Raw genomic sequence first — 25337 nt, forward strand, 5'->3', positions numbered from 1 at the left:
GCACTCTGCACGCGCTCAGGGGCCTCCCACCCAACGGTACTGTGTTTTGGAAACGCGAGGTGGCGTTTGCTAGCTTGGAAAAAAAATATGTGGGAGACAGGGGAGCAGAGTAAAGCGAAGATCTTTTAAAAGCCTGCTGGCGGCTGTTTGAGTCATTTCAGTTCCCCCCCTCCCCTTCGCACGCGCACTACCCCCGCCCTTTGCAAATTGTTGCAAGCTGCGCGTAACGTTCAGAGCGCTGTCTCTCTCCGTCTCTGTCTCCAGACTGCCCAAAAGCAGATCCATTTTTTTCCCTCCCTCTTCCTGCTTTTTCTTCACCCATGGAGCTCTTTTTGCAGGAGAGCGACCAGGAGAGAAGCAGCGAGGCGCTCCTCTCCCCAAGCAGCGCGGGGAGACAACAATAGGAAAATTGAAGAGGCCGGGGGAGGCGGAGGGAAGCGAAATTGACTAGCAACGAGAGAGAGAGAGAGAAAATCCTCCTTTGCTGGAAGCAAAAAGCGACTGCTGGGTATAAGAGAGTTTTATGGAGCCGCCGGCTGGGAATCGCCCTAGTTCCGCCCGGAGAAGGAGATCAGGAAGACGGGATTATTATGGGCTTGCCAAGAAGACGCTGAGCTACTCCCGGGTGGTGTTGGCAGGGGTTGGGGCATCGCCAAGCTCGCTGGAGACCTGCTGCCGCGGCCGCCTTTCTTAACTGGGCTAAGCCAGGCAGCAAGGACTCTTGACAAGGCGTAAAAGAGGGAGAGCCCTTTCCTGAGCTGGATTTATAACCGAATGGCAAGCGGCCAGTGAGTGACCCGGCGATCAGGGCAAGCGACCCTGTGTGGATTCCTCCTCTTCGCCTTTTCCCCCTCAAACAGCCTTTGGGAACGATGAGCGGGAGATGATGATGTTGGATAGCCAGGTAAAGGACGCGCGCTTTTGCAAAGGCTAGAAAATAACAATCGTGATCGTTGAGGTGGAAGGGGGCCCCAAGGGGGCATCTAGTCCAACCCCCTGGAAATGCTTTGCAGCGCAAGCGAAAGAGCAGCCACCCTCCACAAATGGGCGAAATAATAGGCGGGTCTTCTTCGCCCCCGAGAGTGATCTGGGGTTTGCCAGCAGGTGGAAAACGGACAGGTGGCTTTTTTAGGCAGAACTGCTTCTTGTTGTTGTTGAAAGGAAACTGCCTTATATAGCTTAGTACTGTCTACACTGACTGGCAGCAGATCTCCAGGGGGTCTCTCCCAGTCCTACAGTACCTGGAGGGGCTGGGGTCTGAGCTCTTCCTCTCTGCTGTGACTTTACCCCCCCAAAAAATGAATTAGGGAACTATTAAGAATGGCTCAGAATTAAAGGCTGAGTTAAATAGGGATATAGCGAGGTGTCTTATACTAAATCAGCACAATCTGTGCTGCCTGACACCAGCTCTCTGTGATTTCAGGCAGCAGTTATTGCCCAGCCTTACCTAGAGACAACGGGGATTGAATCCAGAGCCTTCTGCATGCAGACCAAGTGCTCTACCACTAAGCTTTGGCATCCCCCCCCCTAAAAAAGGAAGTAAGATTCTAGTCCTCATGATTCTGAATTTAAAGAAGGGCTGGGGAGCTGACTTCTACTGAAGTCAGTCCATTGGCTCCTCTTGCTAAGTACTGCATACACCGACTGGCAGCTGCTCTCCAGGGTTTCAGACAGGGACTCTCCTCCAGCCCTACCTGTAGATGCCACTGGGGATTGAACCTGGGACCCTCTGCCACTGAGGTACGGCCCTTCCCCAGCTTATGCTATTTGTGGCATCTGACAACATAACATAAATGAAAATGCTTTGGTCTCTGCCCCACAGTGCTTCAGTCTACAGTTGGCCAGGATATACAGAAGCCGACTGAATCCTTCAATGAGGAAGACTTTTATCAGTCACCTCCCTGCCTTATGTTTGAGCTTCTTGGAAAGGGAGGAGCTAAGATGGACCTTTGGCCTGATCCAGCACAAAAGCCCTTGTATTCTTACAGTACGATTAGAGAGGAGAAAGACAGGCTGATTGGTGGCTATATGAGCTGTGACAGCAAAATAGAACCTCCATTTTCAGGAGCAGTTTGCCTTTCAGTACAAACCGTTGGGTTAGGTGATCATGAAAGGCTATTCCTCCAAGTACTTGGTCTTGAGCTCTGTGGTGCTTCTGCCTGGCTGGTCTCAGAGGGTTCCCCCCCCCCCCAGCTCTGATCTGGGAAGGCAATTCTTGAGTTGACTGTGGGTTGGGAGCAGGGGGGAGTGGAGACCAGATGAAACTAAAAAAGATGTACATGAGCAAATGCAATTTCAGGACATTCTGGAAACTAATATACATACATACATACATACACACACAAGGGCTTCCACTTTGGAAGTGGTGAAGATCACACGAATTAGAAGGGGAGGCTATCTCTGAGCATGTGTTGAGTGCTTCCCGCTAACACAGCCTTTGCCAACCCTCCAGAAGTTTAGAACTGGTAGCTGTAGTGCAAAACTGGTAGCTGTAGAGGGCGCCTGGTTGACAAAGAAGGTGGCATCCCTTCCCCCAAGTGTTCTTAGGATTTAAAGCCCATTTATAACCCATTACTTCCCCTCAATAATCCTGGGAACTGTAGTTCTTTAAGGCTGCTGGGAATTGTACCACTGTGAGGGGGTAAAAGCTACAGTTCCCAGGATTCTTGGGGGGTTTCATTTGTTTTTAAACATATGATGTTTGTTGCAACCTGCTTTTCAACAGGCCACACCAGTGGTTGAGTAGCTTCCTTGCATGTAGATTAAATCCTTGGCATCTCCAGGTAGGACTGTGAGAGATCCCTACCTGAATCCCTGTAGAGCCAGTCAGTGTATATACCGTAGTACTGAGCTAGATGGACCTATGGTCTGTCTCAGTAGAAGGCATATTCTTCTGTTCCTAGGCACCAGCTCCAGGACTTGTGGATTAATAATGCTGATGATATAATAATAGAATGCCTCTGAGCATGTGCTGTAGGCCTTTCCACACCAGATGTACTCATCTAAATTTGGGACTGGGCTTCCAGCCAGCTCTGAAGCCCTGGCTCCTCTAGCTCCCCACCCCCCACCCCTTCCAGTTAGCCCACAAAAAAACATTTTGCGTAATGGGGTTGTTGATGCTTTTGTGGGTTTGCCAAATTATCACCTTCACCTCTGCCGAGAGGACGTGCTCTTAGCTGTATTACGCCATCCATGCTTTGCTAGGGGGTGAGGGAATTCAACCTCAAGAATATCATTTAATTCCCACCATGAGAGGGAACCAGGAGTTGCCTGGAAAGAAGAAGGTTACTTTTAGGAAACCTGTCTAACATGGTTTGAGATCTCTGTCATCCCTTCTCATGAATCCTTGCAGTGTTTGGAGGATGCTGGGGAAAATACTTTTGTGCAGTGGGAAATTTGTGTCCCACCACGATCCTCAGTGACATAGGAAAATAATATTCATTAATTTGGGCAGTTCAGGAGTATCTCAGAGCCTGAGATTTGGAACCTCCGATGATGTCATGGGGGGGGAGGCCTCCCAGTGATGTCACAAAGGCGGGCCTTGGAGATGGAGGTTAATTGGGAGAGGGGAGCAGGGGAGAGCCACCCCACCCCCAGTGTCCCTTCTATAATTTGCAGTCAGCTCCTGCTGGGTTGAAGCTTGCAAGTTGTATGCACAGCCATCATCATCATCATCATTTTTATTGTTATTATTATTATTATTATTATTAAAAGCCATCTCGCATACCTGGAGATTCATGCCAATCAGCTGCCACCTGGAGACGGCCAGGCAAACCGGGAGACTTCGCGTCAGACCTGGAGGTCTGACAACCTTAGTGTGAAAGAATATTAACTTGTCTCCTACAGCTGGTCTGAGCAGCCAGTGTTTCCGGAGCAGTAATGGTGTGTGCATGTTTGGCCTGGTGGGGCAGAAGGCAGCGAGCCCAAGAAGTAAAGGTAAAGGGACCCTGACCATGGGCGTACCCAGGATCAAAGCTAGGGGAGGCACACCAGCCATGCCCCCCAGCCACCCGATTGGCTAGCTGGCAATGACGTGGCCAGGATCCCCCCAGGAGGCATGGTCAACGTGCACCCCCCCCCCAGAGAAAAGGGGGCCATTTGCAAGGCAGCACACGGAGCCACCCACGCTTGCACTCCTGCCTCGGCCGCTCCTTTAATGGCAGTGGTGACTAAAAAGAGGCAGCAGCAGCAAAGCTGCCTCCCTTGAAGGAAACCTGGACCTGGACCTGGGCTAACTTCAGCCCACACTCTTTCAAGTCACAGCGAGCACAGCACAGAAAGTGCTGCCCCACAATGCCCCACGGCACTTCATTTGCAAATGAGGTGCCACGGAGCATTGTAGGACAGCACTTTCTGTGCTGTGCTCGCTGTGACTTGAAGGAGTGTGGGCTGAAGTTAGCCCAGGTCCAGGTCCAGGTTTTTTTCAACGGAGGCAGCTTCGCTGCCGCTGCCATTTCGCTTCAGCCAAGCAGGCTGAGGCGGAGCACAGCAGGCAGCGTCCCTGCCTGTCCTCGCCAGCTGCCCTGCTTCTAGGGGAGGGCAGCTGCCCCCCTACCCCATGCTGGGTACGCCCATGCCCTGACCATTAGGTCCAGTCGTGACTGACTCTGGGGTTGCGGCGCTCATCTCGCGTTATTGGCCGAGGGAGCCGGCGTACAGCTTCCAGGTCATGTGGCCAGCATGACAAAGCCGCTTCTGGCGAACCAGAGCAGCGCACGGAAACTCAGTTTACCTTTCCGCTGTAGCAGTATCTATTTATCTACTTGCACTTTGACGTGCTTTCAAACTGCTAGGCCTAGGTTGGCAGGAGCAGGCACCAAGCAATGGGAGCTCACCCCATCGCGGGGATTCGAAGCACCGACCTTCTGATCGGCAAGCCCTAGGCTCTGTGGTTTAACCCACAGCACCACCCACGTCCCCCGCCCAAGAAGTAGATGGGGCCAATAATGAGTGGAGACAGGCCAATGGTAAGTGGAGGCAGAGTCAACTAATAATGGTTTTGTTCCTATCCTCCTCACTAATGAGTTCAGTAAGAGCAACTAAGGAGGAGGAGGAGGCAGCTGGCAGTCTGTGCCACTTGCTGGACTGGTTGTAAGAAAGCAAGCCCAGGCCAGGAGGGCGGTCAGCTGGGTACACTTGCCCTGGACCTCAGAGGACTAAGCTGGCTGGGGGCCCCACCAGGGACTGGCCAATTTTTTGCTTGAGTTTATAACTTTATTCTAACAAGACTCCTACCTTGGGCCTCAGACATTCTGCACAAGGCTGAGACAGAGGATGTTTGGCTGAGGCCAGGCTGAAGTTCATAGGGCAGTGTCCATTTCGTCCTAATGGACCAGCCTCCACTGTTTGGCAAAGCACTGGTACTGGGAATTCTCTCCCTCTTGCATATGTGTGTTACTCATTGCTCATTCTACACAAGCTCAGGTGCCCCTTCTGTTCAATTCCAGGACAGTGTCATAGCTGGAGGACAAGCCTCTTTGGGATTTTGTATTCTCGTTTTAAGCCTTACGTGACTTAAGTAGCCAAAGGAACTAACACATTTTCCCAGCTGGCTGCTGGAAAGCCCCCAATCAGAGCATGAAAACAATATTCCTCCTCGGACGTCTGTCCTCACCAGTGGTGCCATCAGGGAAGGATTTTGGGGTCCAGGCTCCAGAATTCCACTTGGCAAGAGAAGATTGCATTTGGCGAAGGGCTGGTTTTTTTTCATATTTTGAAGCACAGAATACACAGTACCATCTAAATAGCACCCCCTTCCATAATACCATTAAGTCCAGAACGGAAGACAACAAGAAGACGGCCACCAACTTGGATAGCTTTAAAATAGGATTAGACAAATTTGCAGAGGATAAGGCTAGCAATGGCGCCTAACCCAAATTGCTATGTTCTACCTCCTCTTTTGAAGGCAGTAATACTTTGAATTGCCAGTTTCTGGAAACCGCAGGAGGGGAAGAGTTGCTGTTGCATCCCGGTTCTGCTTGTGGCCTTCCTGTTGGGGCGTCTGGTTGGCCACTGTGAGAACGTGATGTTGGACTAGATGGGCCACTGGCCTGATCCTTTTTATGTACGAAACTATGCCACAGGTGCCCAGTATTTGGTATGTTAGAGAGAGACTGCAGCTATACCTGGAGGTTCCATTTAGCTATCGATTCTATTTCAGGAGAAAGGGGGTGCCATACTTGCTTTGATTTAAAGCCATACTGTGGAAATGAATTGGAAATGGAAATTTATTTGCCCTCCCTTTTACCTTCCTTTATGGGTATCTCCTCTGCCTAAGAGGAGTGTATTTAAAATAACCTTGGCAGGCTTATCAAGAATTATATCTCTTTTACATCCTGCCTCTTATGAAAACATCTGGCAGTGGGCATGCGAGTCTGCTTTCCTTGCTCTGGTGGATGGTCTAAGGAAGTATTTGTTACAAAACCTTCACTTTATAGAAGTACCAGAGTCTAGCCCAGGCACCCCCAAACTGTGGCCCTCCAGATGTTTTGGCCTACAACTCCCATGATCCCTAGCTAACAGGACCAGTGGTCAGGGATGATGGGAATTGTAGTCCAAAACATCTGGAGGGCCGAAGTTTGGGGGTGCCTGGTCTAGCCACAAGTTATCAACAGCCCTTATTCTGAAGGAAAGCACCTGTCCTAGTTGCCTTCGATGCAGATATTAATGCCACAGGTGGGTCCAGACATTTAACTGTTGAACTGCAGCTACGGTATGCTACAGAAGCAGATGGTGTTTTGATTTATATGATCTGCTGTTGTACACTAATGCGGTTGTGTAGGTGGTTGTATGTGTGAAGAATCAGTTTCATTCTTTGTGTTTAAGTCTTGTGGTTTGATGACAAGTCATGAGATCTAAAGGCACTTGATTTTATGGAAGTATGGAGTGTTCAAGAAGGCTGGGGTTATGTCAGGTTTAAGGGACTGTTTGTAATGCACAAGTGTGTAAGAAAGTCTTGATAGCCAGCACAGACACACAAGTCTCAGAATGTGGTTCAGTATTGGCATTCAGAGAACCTCAGCTTTCATTTGCAGGGAATCAAGTTTCTAGTTCTCATTATTTTATTTAGGGTGCTGCCTTCTACTGAGTCGGACCATTGGTGCATGTAGCTCAGTATTTTCTACAATGACTCCACGGTTTTCATACTTGGAGATGCCCTTGGGATTTAACCTTGGACTGTCTGCATGCACAGCACTTCCCCAAATTAATTTATCTGTCAATTATAGTTACCAACCCCCCTCCCTTTCTCAGCTTTCCCTTTTAGGTCTGTAAAAGTGGTCCTAGAATATTTTAAAGTAATCAGATATCCATTTATGTCCATGTTGGGTTTTTTTTTTGCAAAATAGCTTTAATAGCTGTTAAAAACAGCCATATTCTACCTTTCCTCCAAGGAGTTCATGGTGGCACACAGGCTTCTCTCCTTATCCCTGCACAACAACCCTGTAAGGTAGGTTAGGCCTGGAGAGAGTGACTTACCTAAGGCCACCCTTCGTGGATGAGGGATTTGAACTCCACCCTTCCAGGTCCTTCGCCTTTGCTAAGAAAAGCTTGTGCTAATAATAATAATAATTTTTTATTATTTATACCCCACCCATCCAGCTGGGTTTCCTCAGCCACTCTGGGCAGCTCCCAGCAGATTAAAAACAGAATAAAACATCAACCATTAAAAACTTCCCTAATCAGGGCTGCCTTCAGATCTTCTAAAAGTTAAATAGTTGTTTATTTCCTTGACTTCTGATGGGAGGGCATTCCACAGGGCGGGTGCCACTACCAAGAAGGCCCTCTGCCTGGTTCCCTGTAATTTGGCTTCCCGCAATGAGGGAACCATCAGAAGGCCCTCAGAGCTGGACCTCAGTGTCTGGGCTGAACGATGGGGGTGGAGACGCTCCTTCAGGTCTACTGGACCGAGGCTGTTTAGGGCTTTAAAGGTCAGCACCAACACTTTGAATTGTGCTAGGAAACTTACTGGGAGCCAATGTAGGTCTTTCAGGACCGGTGTTATATGGTCTCGGCGGCCGCTCCCAGTCACCAGTCTAGCTGCTGCATTCTGGATTAGTTGTAGTTTCCGGGTCACCTTCAAAGGTAGCTAGGGCTATGTCTGCTTAATTTTTTTATTATGCATACAAGCCTTAAATAAATAAATTCATCCACTTTGACCTTTTGCCATCTCTGAGCACCACCCTCCCTGATCAAGGATTACGTCCCAATCAGCAATGAAATCTTGAGTTTCATTAAATGATTTTTTCTCCTTAGGGCAGGCTGCACCTCCCAAAATCCAGTCATGCAACAAGTGTGCAAAAAAGACCTTCATCTCTGGCCATGCACAGTAGCCTATATATGTGTGCACTTTGTGTTGAATGCTTTGGACAATCAGTTCCCTTTGAGAGAAAGAGCTGGAGATGCTCTTGGAACAACTCCCAGGAATTATTCTGAGCCAGGGGTAGATAACTTTTGTAGGTTTACGGATGTTGCTGGACTCTAGCTCCCATCAGCCCCAGCCAGCATAGTCAACAGCCAGGGGTGATGGGAGTTGGCGTCTAAAGATCACTAGAAGAACACAAGTTCCCCAGCCCTGATCTGAGAAATAGCCTACAAGAGATGGAGGAATGCCTCTTAATTTAAAAGAGGCATTCCTTCATAGGAGAGAGGGGGGCAATGCCTCTCCTTAGATCAGAGCTGGGGAATCTGTGCCCCTCTTATATATTGTGGGACTCCAACTCCCATCTGTCCCCGTCAGCATGGCCAACAGTCAGAGACAATACTGTAGGAGTTGTAGTCCAGCAGCACCTGGAGGCTTCCTCTAAGTCAGCAGTCTTCCACTATAGATCTCTAGCTGTTGTTGTACTAAAACCCGCATCATCCCTGGCCGTTGGCTAAACTGGGTCTGGATGATGAGATTTGTAGTTCAACAACAAAGGGGGAAGCACTGCTCCATACAGAACACCTTGCTGCATTTCTGCCAGCCAGAAGGGGGAGCCTCCTGCTTTACTTATATTAGGTTGTCCCTCCCTCCTCTTCTCACCTGGTTAAAGCAGTGAAGAGTCTTGTGCCACTTCAATAACTAACACATTGACTGTGTGGTGTAAGCTGTTTCGTGTTACAACGATTTTGTATTCTTGTGTTCCCTCTCAAAGCACTTCAGAATTCCAGGCAAGACCAACCCTCTCACAGCATATAGCTGAAGCCAAAGCAGACTTTCCCACCTAGACATTTTCAATTGGGCAAAATGTCACCGTTCTGATTTTGACCTGGGCTGGCCTTGGTTGCTTTATGCTGCCTAATTCTTCTCTCAAGCAAGGCTTCACATCCTGTGTTTCCACAAGAGTGGGGTTGAGTTTTTAAGGGAGGGGGAGAAATTGAATTCAGTTCTCATTTAAAGGCAGTGCAACCTGATTTGTGCTTTCTGAATTGACACAAGAACCAAAACTCAGCCATCATTCGAAATTCACATATTTATGAAATTTACAGTGCCGTTCTCCAACCAAAGAGTGTTTACAAAAATGCATATATTGGGGAGAAGTGACCATAAAAATGAATCTATTAATGAAAACTGCATACAAATGTGCATTCTGTATGGGGAAATGGCTGCAAAAAAGTGTTATTTAGTCAAAGCTACATACAAACGTGTGCGTGTGTGTGTTAGGAGAAATTTGCACTAAAATACTAATAAAATTCATAAGGATTTGGCCCTTTAAGCACCACGTTGCCTACCTCTAGCTGAGTGTTATAACTTCTGCTTGGTGTGAGAACATTCCCTGTTCAACTTCCAGCATCTCCAGATCAGGTGGGCTCCTGCATTAATCACTGTCTGCTGGCAGTCTGTGTAGGTGACACTGAGCAATACTGGACCAATACTCCGACTCAACAGAAGACAGGTTCCAATGGAACTATTCAAATCAGCCTCCACTGTATAGTTGTAAACGGCTCTGGTTTTTCTGGTGGAATATAAATATTTTTATAAAGACAAATATAAACATTTCAGAATCATGAGGACTGGAATCTTGGATTTTAGCTGTTTTACCTTTGGATCAGAGGTTCAGTACCCAGGGAGGAGAGACTCCTTCCTGAAACCCTGGGGAGCTGCTGCTAGTCAGTGTAGACAATACAGAGCTAGGTGGTTAATGTTCTGATAAAGCAGATTCCTGTGTAGCCATGACTTTAGTCCTGTTGATTTAAATGAGAACCAGGGCCGGCCCTACGGCAAGGCTGGGTGGCGCAGGGCGCCAGGATGCCGGGCCGCCAGGGGGGCGCTGCGCTGCTGCGACCGCCAGACAGTTGCGCTGGGAAACCGGGGGGGGGGCGGAGGGATCATCACACCACGGTGCCAGGGCACCAGATATGCTTAAGACGGCCCTGATGAGAACTCAGTGCAACTGATTTTGCCTACAATAATAAAGCAGGGATAGCCAATGTGGTGCTCTCTAGATGTTGGGACTACAACTCCCGTCAACCTCAGCAAGCATGGTCAGTTGTTAGTGATGATGGAAGTAGTAGCCAAACAACATCTGGAGGGCACCACGTTGGCCATCCCTGCACTAAAGCAACTCCATGCGTGACATCATGTGCAATCAAACGTCTTCACTGAGCTTTTGTTTTCTCTATTGAATCTTCTCCACATCCATTTTCTTTTGTCCTTCCTGCCTCGTGCACCGTTTGGCCAGTGGTCAAAGAAAATGTTTGTGCATGTGGGTTTGACGTCAAGGGTGACAGGCTGCATCCAGGATAAATTTCTTTTTTTCCAAAGGTTGCCGGGTGGGGGGTGGGGGTAAACACCTAACTGCAAAAGAATACCAGCACCCTCTCTGCTGGATAATTTGATAAATGGGTTGACCTTCTAGACAGGACTAAGCTCACGAAAATGGACAATACTCTTTTCTTTTTAAGTTTCTTGTGATTTGTGCCTAGGAGGAGCTGGTTATCTTTCTGCCTGCATCTCCAGTCCCTCTTGGAACTGGGCCTCACCTGTTCCGCAGGATGTCTGGGGCTTATTTTCGTTCTCTCAGTGGGAATGTCTGGACATCTTCATCTCAATTCTGTCAATGTTGGAGACAGGAAATGGACATGATGAAGGTTGCCGTCTGACACTGAAGCATCAAACTGTACTGCCAGGCCTCATGAATTCGTTGAAGGTTTAAATGGCAACGCTAAGCTGTGGTTTATTAAACCCCAAAGCAAACTTAATTCTTGTTCTGTTCATGTGGCAGTTATGGGAGCTATTCTCAGGCATAGTTCAGATATTCTGGGGCCACATTCACGCCACACATTTATGGTGCTACAACGGCACTTTAAAAAGTAATGGCTTCTCCTAAAGAATTCTGGGAACTGTAGTTTGTTAAGGGTGCTGAGCGTTGGTAGGAGACTCCCCTACCCCCCCTCCTATTGCTATAATTCCCAGAGTTCCCAGGGAACGGGGATTGACTGTTAAATCACTCTGGAAATTATAGCAATAGGAGGGGAATAGGGGAGTCTCCTACCAACTCTCGGCACCCTTAACAAACTATAGCTGCCATAATTAACTTGGGGGAAGCTGAGACTGCTTAAAGTGGTATCATGGCACTTTAGATGTATGGTGCGAATGTGGCCTGAGCTAGTTTATTCCAAGTACTGCTACCATCTACCACTCATCCATCTAACTTTTACTCAGAGTAGGTCCATTGAAATTAGTGGGTTTGTTAATTTCAAAGAGTCTACTCTGAGGAGGACTAGCATTGGACTATCCCTGACATCTAGATTGTGTTCACATTCCCACTGACTCACCATGTTTCCAGACCTGGGTTATTAATCTGTTTTCCAATGATTTTATCCAAACTGCATATGTATCCTGTACTTTGTTATAAAATACAACTGTGTGTTGCATTTTTTTTTCTCAAGCCAGCTTCACACTTACTGCAGTCTTCAAGCTGTTCCTAATTCATCTTCATCGTCAAGATATGCACACCCGTCAAAGACCCCTGGTGTGTAGACAAATGGGAAAAATCTGACTCTAATGAAGACATGCTGATGTGAACAGCTTGGGGGGGGGGAATCCAGTGGGGGAAAACCTAACCCTGAATCAATTTCACTATGCTCTAAGTTTTCAATGTGAACATGCCCCTAATTTTCTGAAGGCTGTTCGATCACTGGAGTCATCTCCATCAGCCAAAAGTGGTTGAACATGGGTGGTTGTCCAGCTTTGTAGGAATATGGAACACTGTCTTATACAGAGCCAGCCCATTGGCTCATCTAGCTCAATACTGTCAACATGGACTGGCAGTGGCTTTCAGAATTTCAGGCATGGTTCTCTCTTGGGCCTATCTGAAGATTGAACCTGCGACTATCTGCATAGCCCTTAGTCCCTCATTTGCTCTTTGGGAGAAGCCCTTTACTCTCCCAGTGTTGTGATGAGTGATCCACGCCTGAACCATTTCCTTTGCAAATAGCAAGTGGCAATAACTTGAGAAGATCCCTCCTCTTCAGGGAGGGGGGACTTTGCGGGCGGGACCCGCTCTACGCACTGAGCAGGGGGGCCTGTTCGGCCCCCTGCCCCACCTATCCCTCCTGCCACGCTCAGGGCCCTGGATAGCCAATAGGGCCAGCTGTGGGCGGGGTTACCTGTCTCAAAAGAGCGCGGCAGCCTCCAGATCGCCCCTTTTCGCGCTGCTCCTCAACGGATCTCCCGCCCACCCTCCCTTTAGGTCTTCCCTTAGGGTGTTCGCTTTGACTTTGCTATGGACTTCGGTTGGTCGCCTTTGGTTGCCCAAGGGGCCTGGTAGGAGTTTTTTTTATCCAGTTGGCTAATTGGCACCAGCCTCTTGGTTTTTTCGCCTACCTCATAGCAATTCGTCACAACTTCTTCGGTATTTGGCGGTAGGCATTGGAATATGGAGTCGTCTGGTGTGTTCGAGGACTGGTTGTGGCCATCATCCAACCCTCCTCTTATAGGGGTATCCCCTTAAGGGATCTGGCGGTCGTGGATCCCGTCCTACGCCCTGCTGGTAGCTAGGGCCATGGCACGACCCCCGGTGACACCAGGGGGAGCTTTCAGTTGTATTTGCATCAACAGGCTCCTTCCTTAGGGTGTTAACCTGATATGACCCCCTCGCCGAGCGGGGTGGAGTCACGCTTGCTAACGAGTCCAATGCCTAAGCCAATACCTCTCAATTGCTCTAACCAATAAAGTTGTGGCCTTATTCTACCCATTAACTCAAATACCATGTGTCACTGTGTCTTTATTTCTTGTGGGGGGCGGGTCCTCGAACCGCAATGGCTCTTGAGGGATTGGGTTGGAAAACGCCTTTCCCACCAAGGAGGACATTTCCCAATAGCCATGACGCATTTGGCCCATGGGTCATCTCAGGAGACCTGACCCTGAAGTGCCACTGAGTTTTCAGGGAGTAGGATCTTGGCTTCTCAATCTTTCTCTTTTCCTTTGGAGGAGAAAAAAAGAGAGAGGCCATTTTGCTGTCAACACTGGATGGGAATCTTGAAGATGATTTATTTATGCAAACTCTTCAATGTATAGTAATGTGCCTTGCAGGTGTTTTTGGACTATGACTCCTTTAATCCCTTACCGTTTGCCTTGATGGCTGGGGCTGATGGGAATTGGAGTATAAAACATTAGGAGATTTGGGTGCTTGTATAAGCAAAGAGAGAGAAGTCTCTGCTCAAAGGCGCTTGCAATCTAAACTCTGAAAGTAACAACAAAGGAAGGGAGAGAGGCTTGAGCAGCTGAGAGACCTCAGGTTATCGGCTGGTTATCTTTTTGGCCCTGGGGTAACATTTTGGACTTTAATTATGCCTCTTGCTTGCCTGGGTGAAGGATCAAGAGGGGCGTGTAAGTATGTATAGGAACTAGCCTGCCATACAAATTAAATTCATGGCTCTCTCCCTTGTTTGCCTCTTGCTCTGCCCACCACTGGCAGGTGGCCCTCCAGATGTTGCTGGACTACAACTCTCATCATCCCTGACCCTTGGCCATGTTTGCTGGGGCTGGTGTGAGTTTTAGTTGAGCAACCTCTGGAGGTCCATAGGTTACTCATGTCTGGTTTAGGCATTGTTCTCACAAGCTCATGTCACGGTGGTGCGGGAAATAGCTGTTGCATTCTGGGCCTCGCCTTTGGTTTATATTTTTTTTTTTAAAATAATAATAATTTAGATTCCACCCTTTTCATCAGTGTCCCAGTGTATATTATCTGTGAAGATATGCCATGGGGCCATATCCCACATTGCCCTGGGGCTGTGGTCACAGCACTAGTAATGGCAGGGTGTTCTGTTTGAAAAGGGGCTCTGGCATTGCCTCCAGGGACCTATTTTTGCAGGGCAGAGCCTGGAATTCCAAGCAGGCCTCAAAGCCTGTCCTAGTTGCCATGGCAATAGAGTGGGATTAAAAAAAAAAAAAGGCAGATACATTCCGCCTTCTTCACAGCACTGACATGACAAACCTGGCAGAAGGGCCTGGGGGCTTTGGGTATTGCGATCTGAACTCCCGTTTGCTCCCTTGAACAAGGCCTGAATGTGCTCACAAAAGCTACCTCGCCATTGTATGGTTGGTTGGCTGGGGGTTCAACATGACGTTGCTCCTTTGACTCCAAAATGGAAGCACAAACACTTGATTGGTATATGATTGGTACATGTAGAATTCCTCCCAATTAATTAATAATAGTTGCCCGCACAAGACAGTTTATTGGTTTCAAAGAATTTAATGTTGTATACTTAGTGGCAATAGCATTTGCTTTGCACGCTGAAGGTCCCAGTGCGACAATAACAGCCATACTTCCAACATCTCCAGACAAGGTTAGGAATGTCCCCTGCCTGAATGCAGGTAGGTCCTCCTTTTTCTGACAAGTGAATGAGGCAAAAACAATGCTTTCAAGTTTATGAGACACTAGCATAGAGGAATGTAGGAAGCCGCTAACAAACTGCCGTTCCCAATATTATTTGGGCTAGGGGTGTGCTTTAAATGTGCACAGCCTTGTGTTTGTCTTGAGGGGCTGTTGTCAATCACTATACCTCTGTGATTTAGACCCTTTTAAAACCAGCCACCTTTTCTCCCCAGCAACAACCAGGCCTGGAATATCTCCTGCCCTTTTCCATCTCTGAGCAGCTGAATTTCCTCTCTCCATAGTTCTGAGTCTCTAGCACCTTGAGTTTTACTCCAGGAATCCGGGCAGAGCTCCAGAAAGGGGCCCATTCTCAGGCAAAGCGCAGTTGATGCCGACCCATTAACAGGGAGGTCAGTCGAGGGCCTTTCCACGGCCTGGCATGTGTCCATCAAAGCAACGGAAAGCTCTCTGGGGATCCTGACCCACTTTCATCCTTAACACCCACCCCTCACTTTCCTTCCTTGTAAGTGAAATGGTGTGTAGAAATCCAGGCCAACCCGGGGACAGGGAAGGGCTGTACACACCCTTGAAATGAACTTCCCTCTGCTTACATTTCCCTCCCTGTGGGACAACCAACTTGAGTTGGGATTGGAAGGAGGCCTTATGGAAGCAGTGGGGAGAGAGGCTGCCTTCCTCAAAGTTGAGGAAATGGAGGTTTGAGTGGTTTCCTTATATAGCTATTTGCAACAATCCCCCTCCCCGCCAGGTAGCAGATAATACACCACAGATACCACTTTAAACAGCCATGGCTCCTATCCCCCTCATAGAGCTGTGATTCTCAAAGAGTTCCCTTTGGGAAAGGAATTGATTGTTAAACCGTTTTGGAATTGTAGTTCTGGGAGTCTCCCAACCACTCTCAGCACCCATAGATATATTACGTACAGCTTACAGAATCATTCGGTGTTATCACAGTGGTTTAATCCAGGCTTCCTCAACCTCGGCCCTCCAGTGTTTTGAGACTACAATTCCCATCATCCCTGAACACTGGTCCTGCTAGCTAGGGATCATGGGAGTTGTAGGCCAAAAAACAGCTGGAGGGCCGAGGTTGAGGAAGCCTGGTTTAATGCATAGTTCGAATGTGGCCATGCTCCAGCCACACACACACATCCATACGTCCACACACATCTCTGTCCCTCTTTGAATATTAAGAACAAAAGAAGAGCCCTGCTGGATGAGGCCAGTGGCCCATCTAGTCCAGCATCCTGTTCTCAGTGGTAGCCCAGATGCTCCAATCAGAAGCCTGCAAGCAGGACCTGAGCCTGGCAGCAACTTTATCCACTTGTGATTCTCAGCAGCTGGTATTCAGAGCATATGCCCATGCTGCCCAGGACGGGCACGCTCCCGAGGGAGCAGGGCGTGCTACCAAGAGGGTCAGGGCAAGCTCCCGAGGGACGCGGGGCACAGAGGGTGCCCTCTCAGGTGTGGGATAGCTGCTTGGGTGCGCGGATCCCCTTGGTTTTGAGAGCTCGGGAGCGCATCCCCCCTTGGTTTTGACAGCTTGGGAGTTGGGGGAGGCTTGGGAGTCGCAGGTGGGCGGTGTGCCGAATGTCACCCCCCCTCAGGCATGACACCTGGGGCGGACCACCCCCACCCCCTTCCTCCGCCACTGGATAGAACAGCTATCATGGTTAGCAGCCACTGACAGCCTTGTCCTCCTCTGTAAATTTTCAAATCCTCCTTGGTGGTCATTACTGCCTCTCATGGGAGCAAATTCCATATCTTAACTATGTGCTATGTGAAAAAGTAAGCTCCCCCCCCCACCTTGCACTTTTAAACACGTACCTCTTGCATTTAACGCTTATGGAGCTTTTAGCTGGAGGGTTTTGTTGTCGTGATAAACAGCCAGGTTGCCTAGTTCCTTAGCTCCTCCCTTGCCTGACTCCACGTTCCAGGTCACGGGGAGGGACATATTAAGCATGCTTCATCCAGGTGAGGCCGTGTCCGTCAGGGAGTGTGAGTGCCGCGGTGGGGAGATGGTGTTACTCATTGTTTTGGAAGGAGCGAGGCATGAAGAATGTGAGCGAGCTTCCTCGAGGATGGAAAATATTCAGGGCCAGGACTACCCCACCGAAGAGGCAGGCATGTTCAAGAAAAGGGTCTTTCTGGAGGCGTTTCGTGAAGGGAGAGGAGACTTCGGTTTCCGTGATGTTCCTGAGGAGCTACCAAGGCAGGAAGAAGGTCAGATGGGCAGCTGGGAGATGGTTGTGAGTGTGTGTTTGGTTGCTTATGCCAACTTTTCCCTGGAATGCTGTCTTCAGGGTGTCTGGGGCTATAATCCCATCAGCCCCAGTTAGCATAACTCATGGCAGCTGTGGTCTCCATGTATCTGGAGGGCAGCATTTTGGGGGGTGATTTTGTAACTTGGATTTGAGGCTCTGGGTTTGAATCCCCATACTGCTTAAATCCAGTCTGATCCTTCTGTGGATTGTCCCAAACAGTTATGTGAACAACTGCCGCCCACCCCCACCCCCCGGAAATAAAAAATGGGGAAGGAAATTTCTGTTGGACCTCGGACAGAGCTTCCAGCTCTGCTACTCAGAAATACCCTTAAATGCTTTTCTATCAGCTGTTGGGGTAGGAACTTGGGGAGGAGGCCCCTGTCCTCAGCACAATGGTGTACAGTCCCATCAAGTGCCCAGCTAGGGTGGAGGGGATTATGGTGGGAAGCTTAGCACAGAGAGCAAGAATGGCTGATTGGGGCTAGGGCAGGATTGGATCCGTTCTGCTTCTTACATAGGTCTGGTGCCGGAAGCCCCCAAAGCCTCTATTCTGTTTTAGGAGTTGGCTGCTAGCAGAGCTCCAGCTCTTAGTCCACCAAGAGTTTACATTTCTCAGTGTTGACAGTGAGCAAGTGGCCAGTAAAGCAAGATGAGCGCCACAACCCCAGAGTCATCCGCGACTGGACTTAACGGTCAGGGGTCCCTTTACCTTTACCTTTACGGCTAGTTAGGTTTTATCGGCCTTTCCAGTGACTTCTGTCACCCTCCCACAAGTTCTCTGGTGTTGAGTCTTGTTGTTCAAAAAAAAAAGGGTACGATTGAGAGATGTTCTTTTGTCTGAAACCCCCCCCCCCCGAATTAGCGTGAATGAGCTGAGATCTGGACATGGATCTCCTCCATGAGCAGAAAGCTGATCAGGATCTAGCAATAAATCTCTGAGTGATTTGAAGTAGATCAGCAAGTATTCTGAGCAGTGCTGTTTTTCTAGAAAAAGAGGTGCCAGAACTCACCACAAACACCTCCCTTGTTCTCCGATTATGGCAATGGTGCCCACCTGAGAGGTGCCAGAACTGAGTTCTGATGAGTTCTAGTTCCGATGTTGTTGTTGTTTAGTCGTTTAGTCATGTCCGACTCTTCGTGACCCCATGGACCATAGCACGCCAGGCACTCCTGTCTTGCACTGCCTCCCGCAGTTTGGTCAAACTCATGTTCGTAGCTTCGAGAACACTGTCCATCTGAGAACACTAGCTCAGATAAAAAGCCCTGATTCTGACTAATTTGTTTTGACCCCCTTAGACTGGTGTGGAGTGTTTTTTGTGGTTTTTTTTTGTGTGTGTATCTATTGTGACATGTTATTGGCACAATAATAGCACATTAGTGGTGGGTTCGTACTGGACCATCTACACATCACCATCCACTGGTTGGCGAGTGGCTGCATCTTTAGGTGGGCAAGAGTGGCTTTTCAAACAATAAAAACCTATTAAGAAGACTGTGCATGCAGCCCGGCAGGAGCTGGTTACAAATTATAGCCCACCCACCACCACATTAACCTTCATCTCAAAAAGCCACCCCATTACATCACAAGGGGCTTCCATCCATGACATCACCCAGAGCCCACCCTAGGTCTCAGGTTTGGGCCCTGAAATCTCACTGTCTGAAATCTCACTTCCCCGTACATTGAGTGTGCTATTTCTGTCCAAAGGGGTACTCTTGAGCTATACAGCATAATGAAACCAAGACAGAAAGGATAAACTGGAACATCTGTGGGTTTATTGATTCATTTTTTTATGTAAGAAAATTAGGAGGAGGAAGAAAGCTTATTTTTAGTAAAAAAAATCAAATCCATTGTGGCAATAAAAAAAACACCTTAGGAAAACTATTAAGGAGAGGTTGCAGAGTATTCTCAAAGGTCGCAGAATAATGGCAGCGTCAAGCTTTTGTTCACACAATAAGGTTAAGGCTGAGACTATAATGCAGTCACAAGCCTCCCTAGAAGATAAACAGATCATATATGCAAGGCACAGCATAAACTTCATGATGCAACCTGTTAAGTTGCCAAGTATTGTTTTGACTTTGTTTTATAGGGCTCAAACGGAGACTGCAAAGGGTTGGCCTGGGTCATTTGAGTGCAAAGTATACACCATCATGGAGATCTTTGGGGCCCTAGTGGGAGTCTCTAGGACAGGGGTGGGAAATCTTGGGACTGGGGGCCCGATGTGGCTCTCCTTGCCTCTCTATTTGGTCCTTGGGACTCTCCCCAGGCCACACTCTTCAACAGTCCTGCTCTGCACCCTCCTTGAGTGCTTTTGGCATGGGTGGATTGTGTCCTTGAACCATGACAATACCTCTCAATCTGCATGGTTCAGCTGAGGAGGAACAGTGTGGTGTAGTGGTTAGAATGTCAGATAAGGACTTGGGAGACCAGGATTCAAATCCCCACTCAGACACGAAGCTCTAACCTACACACAGGGTTTTTGTGGGGCTTAAATGAGGAGGGGGGTAGGAAAAAGTGGCACAAAGTGACATCTCTTGGGGTCAACCCCCAGTGGCTCTAATAGCACACAGCACAGTGTTATGTCTGTGTGTATGTGCTTGCCTGCCTGTCACAGATGACGTAAGATTCTTCTCTCCACGCCTGGAGGCCAAAGACATTTCTCAACACCAGCTGTTCTGCTAGCAAAGGCTTTCTGGATTTCCCAGCAAAAGGGGAGGGGGTGCCTATGAAAACTTAACACATTCAGCGTTCAGGGACACCTCAGGTGAAAGTCTGCTGAGTTGAACCGGTGTTATCAGGAAGGATGCAAAGAGATAGAGTTTTGGCTGCATGCTTGTCATGCATTTAAACTATGCGGTTTCCCACAAAGTATCCGGGGAACTGTAGTTTACCCCCTCATGAAGCTGCACTCCCCAGTAACTGCAGTTCCCAGGATCCATCAGATTGAAATAAGCAAGAGTGGGACCAGCCATTGCCTTTTGAGATATGATTTATTTATCTATGTGCCATGTACCGGTAATTGCCAAGGTGACGTCTAAACTTTGCTCGGTTATTCTAAGAAACCAAAAGGTCAGTGGTTAAAATCAGCGCGGTTGATTCAGAATGCTATCCGACTGTATCCAAACATAGATGAAAAACTGCGGCTTGATCTCAGGAACGATCACACAAAAGTTGGTTAAAATCAGTGCGGTTCTGAAAGGTTCAGTCTCACATCCTGGTTCAAAATGGTGTCTAATGGTTCTCTCCTCATGTCATCCCATGACAACAGCCACCCTGTGAGGTAGGTTAGGATGAGAGAGGCAGTGACTGGCCTGAGGGCACCCACTAAGCTTCGTGGGGAGGAAGATTTGAACCCTGGTCTCTCCCATGTCCAACTCTCCAACCACTACTACACTATACTGGCTCTTTTTTCAGTTTGTTCCTATCTCACCTCTGATGCTAAACTGTACTGCAAATGGTGTGCAGAGCAGCTGTGGAATGGCTTCTCTGAAGCTGCCTTGAGGACCAAATGCAGAAGCCTGGCAGGCCAGAGATTCACCATAGCTGATCTACTGATTAAATCCATTAAAGCCTAGAAGCCTAGTCATTAGAGGTGTTAAGCGAGGAATTTAGCTGCTGGCTGTGCTCTCCAAATCAGCATCTTTACAGCCTCCTAGAGATTCCCTACCACCACCTGCAAACCAACTGATCTTATTGTGCACAAGGGGGCCCTATCCTGCATCATAGTGTGCTCCATCAGCACAGCAACTTTGCATGTGGCTGTCTCCATGGAGACAGTACGTGGTACTCGCCTGGCGGATGGAGGGGAACTGGGGAAACCCAAAGCCGTCTGCTTTTTTTTCTTTCTTTCCTGGAGCTGAAGCAGCAGCAGCCATGTCTGTAAGAGATTTTGGCGCTTGTTGGCTTTGGGTGGGGGTGGGTAAAAAGCCCCCCCCCTCCAGCAAGTGCTAATCATGCTTCTGAATCCCTGAGAAAAACCTAATGTGTTTCCCCCCCTTCTTTAATGCTCGTTATCTGTTTGTTTTGCATTGCTAATTGATGTCTGTACCTATTAAGAGGCCAGCCAGCATTGTGTAAGGTCTTGATTGCAGATTAATTTTGCATGCATATTCTGGACAGCATGGCAGTATTCCATTGGGGATTACGACTTGGAGTGGACTAGCAGATCTGTCTGGTTTCACACTCACCCTCCACCCCCATCCTCTGCCCTTGAGACAGGCCCAGTTCACACACAAATTGCACATCACTCAGCAACCTACTGACTTGTTGAGAGTGTGAATGGTCTCCCACTTTTGTGGGACATCCAAAACTTCACCCATTGTCATATGATCATAGGATTGTAGGATTTGCAGGGACCATCAAGACCACCCCTATGCAATTCAGGAATCACAGGTAAAGACTCCCTGAAAGATGGACATCTAACCTCTGTTTCATAGCCTCCAATGAAGAAGAGTCCACTGCCTTCCGAGAAAGTCTGTTCCACTGTGGAAATTGTCTTGCCACCAGAAAGCTCTTCCTAATGTTTAGTTGGAATCTCTTGTCATTTGAATCTCTTGGTTCAGCTGGAACCTCTGGTAGCTGTGGGACCACCAGAGAGAAGGACCTCTCCCTTGTTGGCCACCCAACCACACCAAACTAGGGGATGGGCACACTGGGAGACCGTCTGAAATAGAACTTAAGGTGCAAGCAGGATGGTGTGGGAGCAGGTGCTCTCTGTGATTGTTGGTGCCCGTTGCGGGGGAGGTAGGGCAGAAGGAACGGAGCCCAACAGTAGGTGACACCAGAGACAATGGCAGGCAGAGCCAACTACCAGTAATTCTAGTTTTCTTCCCATCCTCTTTCCTGCTGAGAGTGGACTGGTTGTAAGTAAGAAAGTAAAAAAGCAGGCAGGTGGGGGCTGGCTGAGGGCAGACTAAGGTTGGTGGGGCAGTTCCCTCATTTGTCCTAATGGACCAGCCTCCACACCAATGAATGGCTTGGGCCCATTAATATATACAAAAGGTTTGTTGCTAACCAAACTGTTTACTATGCAGAACAGTGGTTATAACAGAATAGTGACTGAGTGGATTCTGTGCCCAACTACATCTTTTTATAGCATGTTCAGGTCAGACAACGAAAAACAAAAGACACTGCTTGGCTCCTTGTCAGGATTATGTTCTTTCCCCTTCCCACTGACCCACCTTGGAAGGAGGATGCTTAGGGCCCCCAGACAATTCAAAAGGGGTGGGGATTTCCTCAAAACAAGTGCCCCTTGTTGCTTTTGGCCAAGTTTGTTTCCATGGCCCCCTTGCTTAAAAAACCTTTTGATTCTGCCCTCTGACATGAGAGTATGTAACAGGGAGAGGAAACAGCCTGTGGATCATAACAATGCATTTGTTGACGGAAATCCGGCAACATTCTCATTGAGACTGCAGTCCTATATAACCACTTTACCTGGGAGTTAGTCCCACTGAAACACAATAGGAATCACTTATGAGCAAACAAATTGCACTTTCAAGTTGTGGGGAGGCATAATCAGTACAGTAGTTGGGATCAGAATTCCCGTTCTGGAACATGCACCAGGCAAGTCATTCTCTCAGCCTCAGTTTCCCAGCTGGGAAATGGGCATGCCAATTACCTATTGTGGTCTAGTGGTTAGAAAGCAGCTGAGTCTGTAGTGGATAATATCGAGTACGAATATTGAGAATCGCGAGTGGGGTGAGTGCTGTTGCACTTGGCTCCTGCTGGTTGGTCACTGCGAGGGCAGGATGCTATGCTCTGAGCTTCTGGCTCAATCCAGAAAGGAAATTATTATGTTCTATTTCCTCTGTAGACCAAGGTTCTGCTTGCAGTCTTCTCATTGGGGGCACCTGGTTGGCTAGTGTAAGAACAGGGTGCTGGACTAGGTAGCCCATTGGCCTGATCCAGCAGCCAGGCTGGTCTTCTTGTGTTTATGGTTAATGGTCTTGGGTGATGGGAGTTGTAGCTAAGGGTGGACAAATATGTCAATTTCAGCTTCTCCTTTTTGCAATCTTAAGCTGAGATCTCCACATTTTTGCATCAGTTTGTGACATAGCTGCCAAGTTTTCCCTTTTCTCGTGAGGAAGCCTATTCAGCATAATGGAAAATCCCTTTAAAAAAGGGTTAACTTGGCAGCTATGGTTTGTGAAGTCATTATTTTCTAAAACTGTCAGCATTTCAGTGCAATTTCTCCTAATAAACATGTTGCAAGTGATTTCTCCTAATGCAGCTGGTGTGTAGGGACCCATTAGTGAGTCATAGCCTGATCCAAGGTTGGGCACAGCAGGAGTATTACCACCGTGCAAATATATGGTGGAAGATTAATAAATGGGTCTCCAAATACATGTTTAGTTAGAAGTGGGTCTTAGGTCTGAAAAGACTGAAGACTGCTGCCTTAATATACTGCATTTTAGATGTTATTTTAACTAATATAATCAATTCTATGACTTTCCCCTAAGATGAGGCATTTTTGTACACATTCTTCAGTTGGCAAACCACACTGCAAAATTTGGAAGAGTGTGAATTTTGAAGGGTTGCTGAGGTTTGGTTTGGTTTGCATATTATTTGAGAAACTGTGAATCCTTGTAGCTTCTCATTAAAATTCAAACTGAACTGAATGTATCCCTAGTCATAATCTGGCAACATCTGGAGGGCGATCAGTGCTTTCATCCCTGCTTGAGACTGAATGATGAAGGCTTCTGTGCCATTTGCAAATGAAGTGCATGTTTACAAAACTGGGTGCAAATAAAACGTATCTTTTTTTTGGTGGACAATGCACCGTATTCGGGAATCTCCCTGGCCTTGAACAGGTATGAATTATTCAATCTTCTCCTCTCCCCGCTCACCATGGTGCCCTTGGGATCTAAGGATGTGATCCTTTGGAAAACAATAAAAGGATGCACTGCAGAGAATGGAGGGGGCCGCGGGTGATGGTGGCTGCGTCGACCACCCCTCCCCTCGACCCCCTTTCCAGCTCTCCTGCTTTTGCCTGCAACGGAGGACTGCGGGGAAACCGCTGGGTCTGTTGCCGCAGACTTCCAACAGCCAACTGGAGGCGGGGGGGGGGAGAGAGACCCAAACCTGTTGTGCCTTTGGAGGCAGACATTGCAACGTCTTGGTAGATGAGTCCAGGGAGCTGCATGCAGTAGGCGCTTGAGTGGTAGCAAAGCGAAGGGACGGCAGGGGCAGCCAGGAAGTGGGTGTGAGACGAAAGGGGAGCACCCTACATGCTTTGCCCAGAGAGGGCTCTCTCTCTCTGTTTGTGTGTGTGTGTGTGTGTGTGTGTGTGTCTTTGCGCCTGGACACGCACAAGGAAACCTCTCCCTGCTGACTCCCCTTTGATTTGCCAAGGAGAGAAAATAAGAGGAAACCTTCGCTTGCAGCAGTTACAGACACAGCATCTCGTTGATGAAGATGCTTCCACGGCATTAAGGGTATGAGCTGTAGGGACCTGGAGGACTTTGGCTGGAGAAAAGCCAGAACTCTGGGAGGTGGACAGGAGGAGAGGAGGAGAGTCTCCCACCCTGCTGGAAGATGGAGGCCAAACCTTTGTTCAATATGCAGAAGGCGCTCGTGCAGCCCTTCCAGATGTGCATGCTGGATATTCCTCTGAGCGTGCAGGACGACGACGTGAGTATTGCCCACGTGCTAGGTGGGGGAGCTCTGGGGTGGTGGTGGCGGCAGAGTTTGGGCTCCAGAGACTTTGGATGCTTTGGGGTGGCAAAGGGCTCGTTTGACTGCCTGGTTTTCTTTCTGTCTCAGAGGGTTCCGGGGTTCTAATAGTTGAATGTTGAAGCTGAATGTTGAAAGATTCAAGACAGATCAAAGAAAGGACTTCTTCAGACAGCTGTAGAGCTCACTCCCACAGGAGGCAGTGATGGCCACAAACTTGGATGGCTTTAAAAGAGGACTGGAGAAATTCATGGAGGAGAGGGGCTATCAAAGGCTGCTGTTCACAATGGCTGTCCACTGTTAGATGCAGCAATGCTTCTGAATGCCAGTTCCTGGAAACCACAGGAGGGGAGAGGGCTCTTGCACTCAGATCCCGCTTGCTGGTTTCCTATGGGCATCTGGCTGGCAGCTGTGAGAACAGGGTGCTGGACTGGATGGGCCATTAGCCAGATGCACATGGCTTATAAAGTTTGGCTGGAGTGATGGGAAATCAAAATTTCATGCACATATTGGTGGATGTGCATCATACTCTTGGGCAAGAGAAATTCCCTCTCGGTTAAATCCACCCCCTCCCCATTTGCCTTGCTCTGA

General features: G+C 48.4%; 1 protein-coding gene across 3 annotated transcripts in view; it reads left to right on the plus strand.

Annotated features, from left to right (window-relative positions):
• Positions 1-208: 208 nt before the first annotated feature.
• The window catches only part of RALGDS (ral guanine nucleotide dissociation stimulator), a 93195-nt gene continuing 68066 nt past the window's right edge, over positions 209-25337 (plus strand). Inside the window, exon 1 of one of the 3 annotated variants that reach the window (XM_035102191.2) lies at positions 209-904. In XM_035102191.2, the coding sequence (XP_034958082.1) occupies positions 884-904 (21 nt within the window). In that variant the 5' untranslated portion in view covers positions 209-883. Of the gene's footprint in view, positions 905-11081; positions 24705-25337 lie in introns of those variants that run through there. The other 2 variants (XM_035102190.2, XM_035102188.2) reach the window with 2 other exon arrangements.

This window comes from Zootoca vivipara, chromosome Z, assembly GCF_963506605.1.
Source record: "Zootoca vivipara chromosome Z, rZooViv1.1, whole genome shotgun sequence".
Lineage (NCBI taxonomy): Eukaryota > Metazoa > Chordata > Lepidosauria > Squamata > Lacertidae > Zootoca > Zootoca vivipara.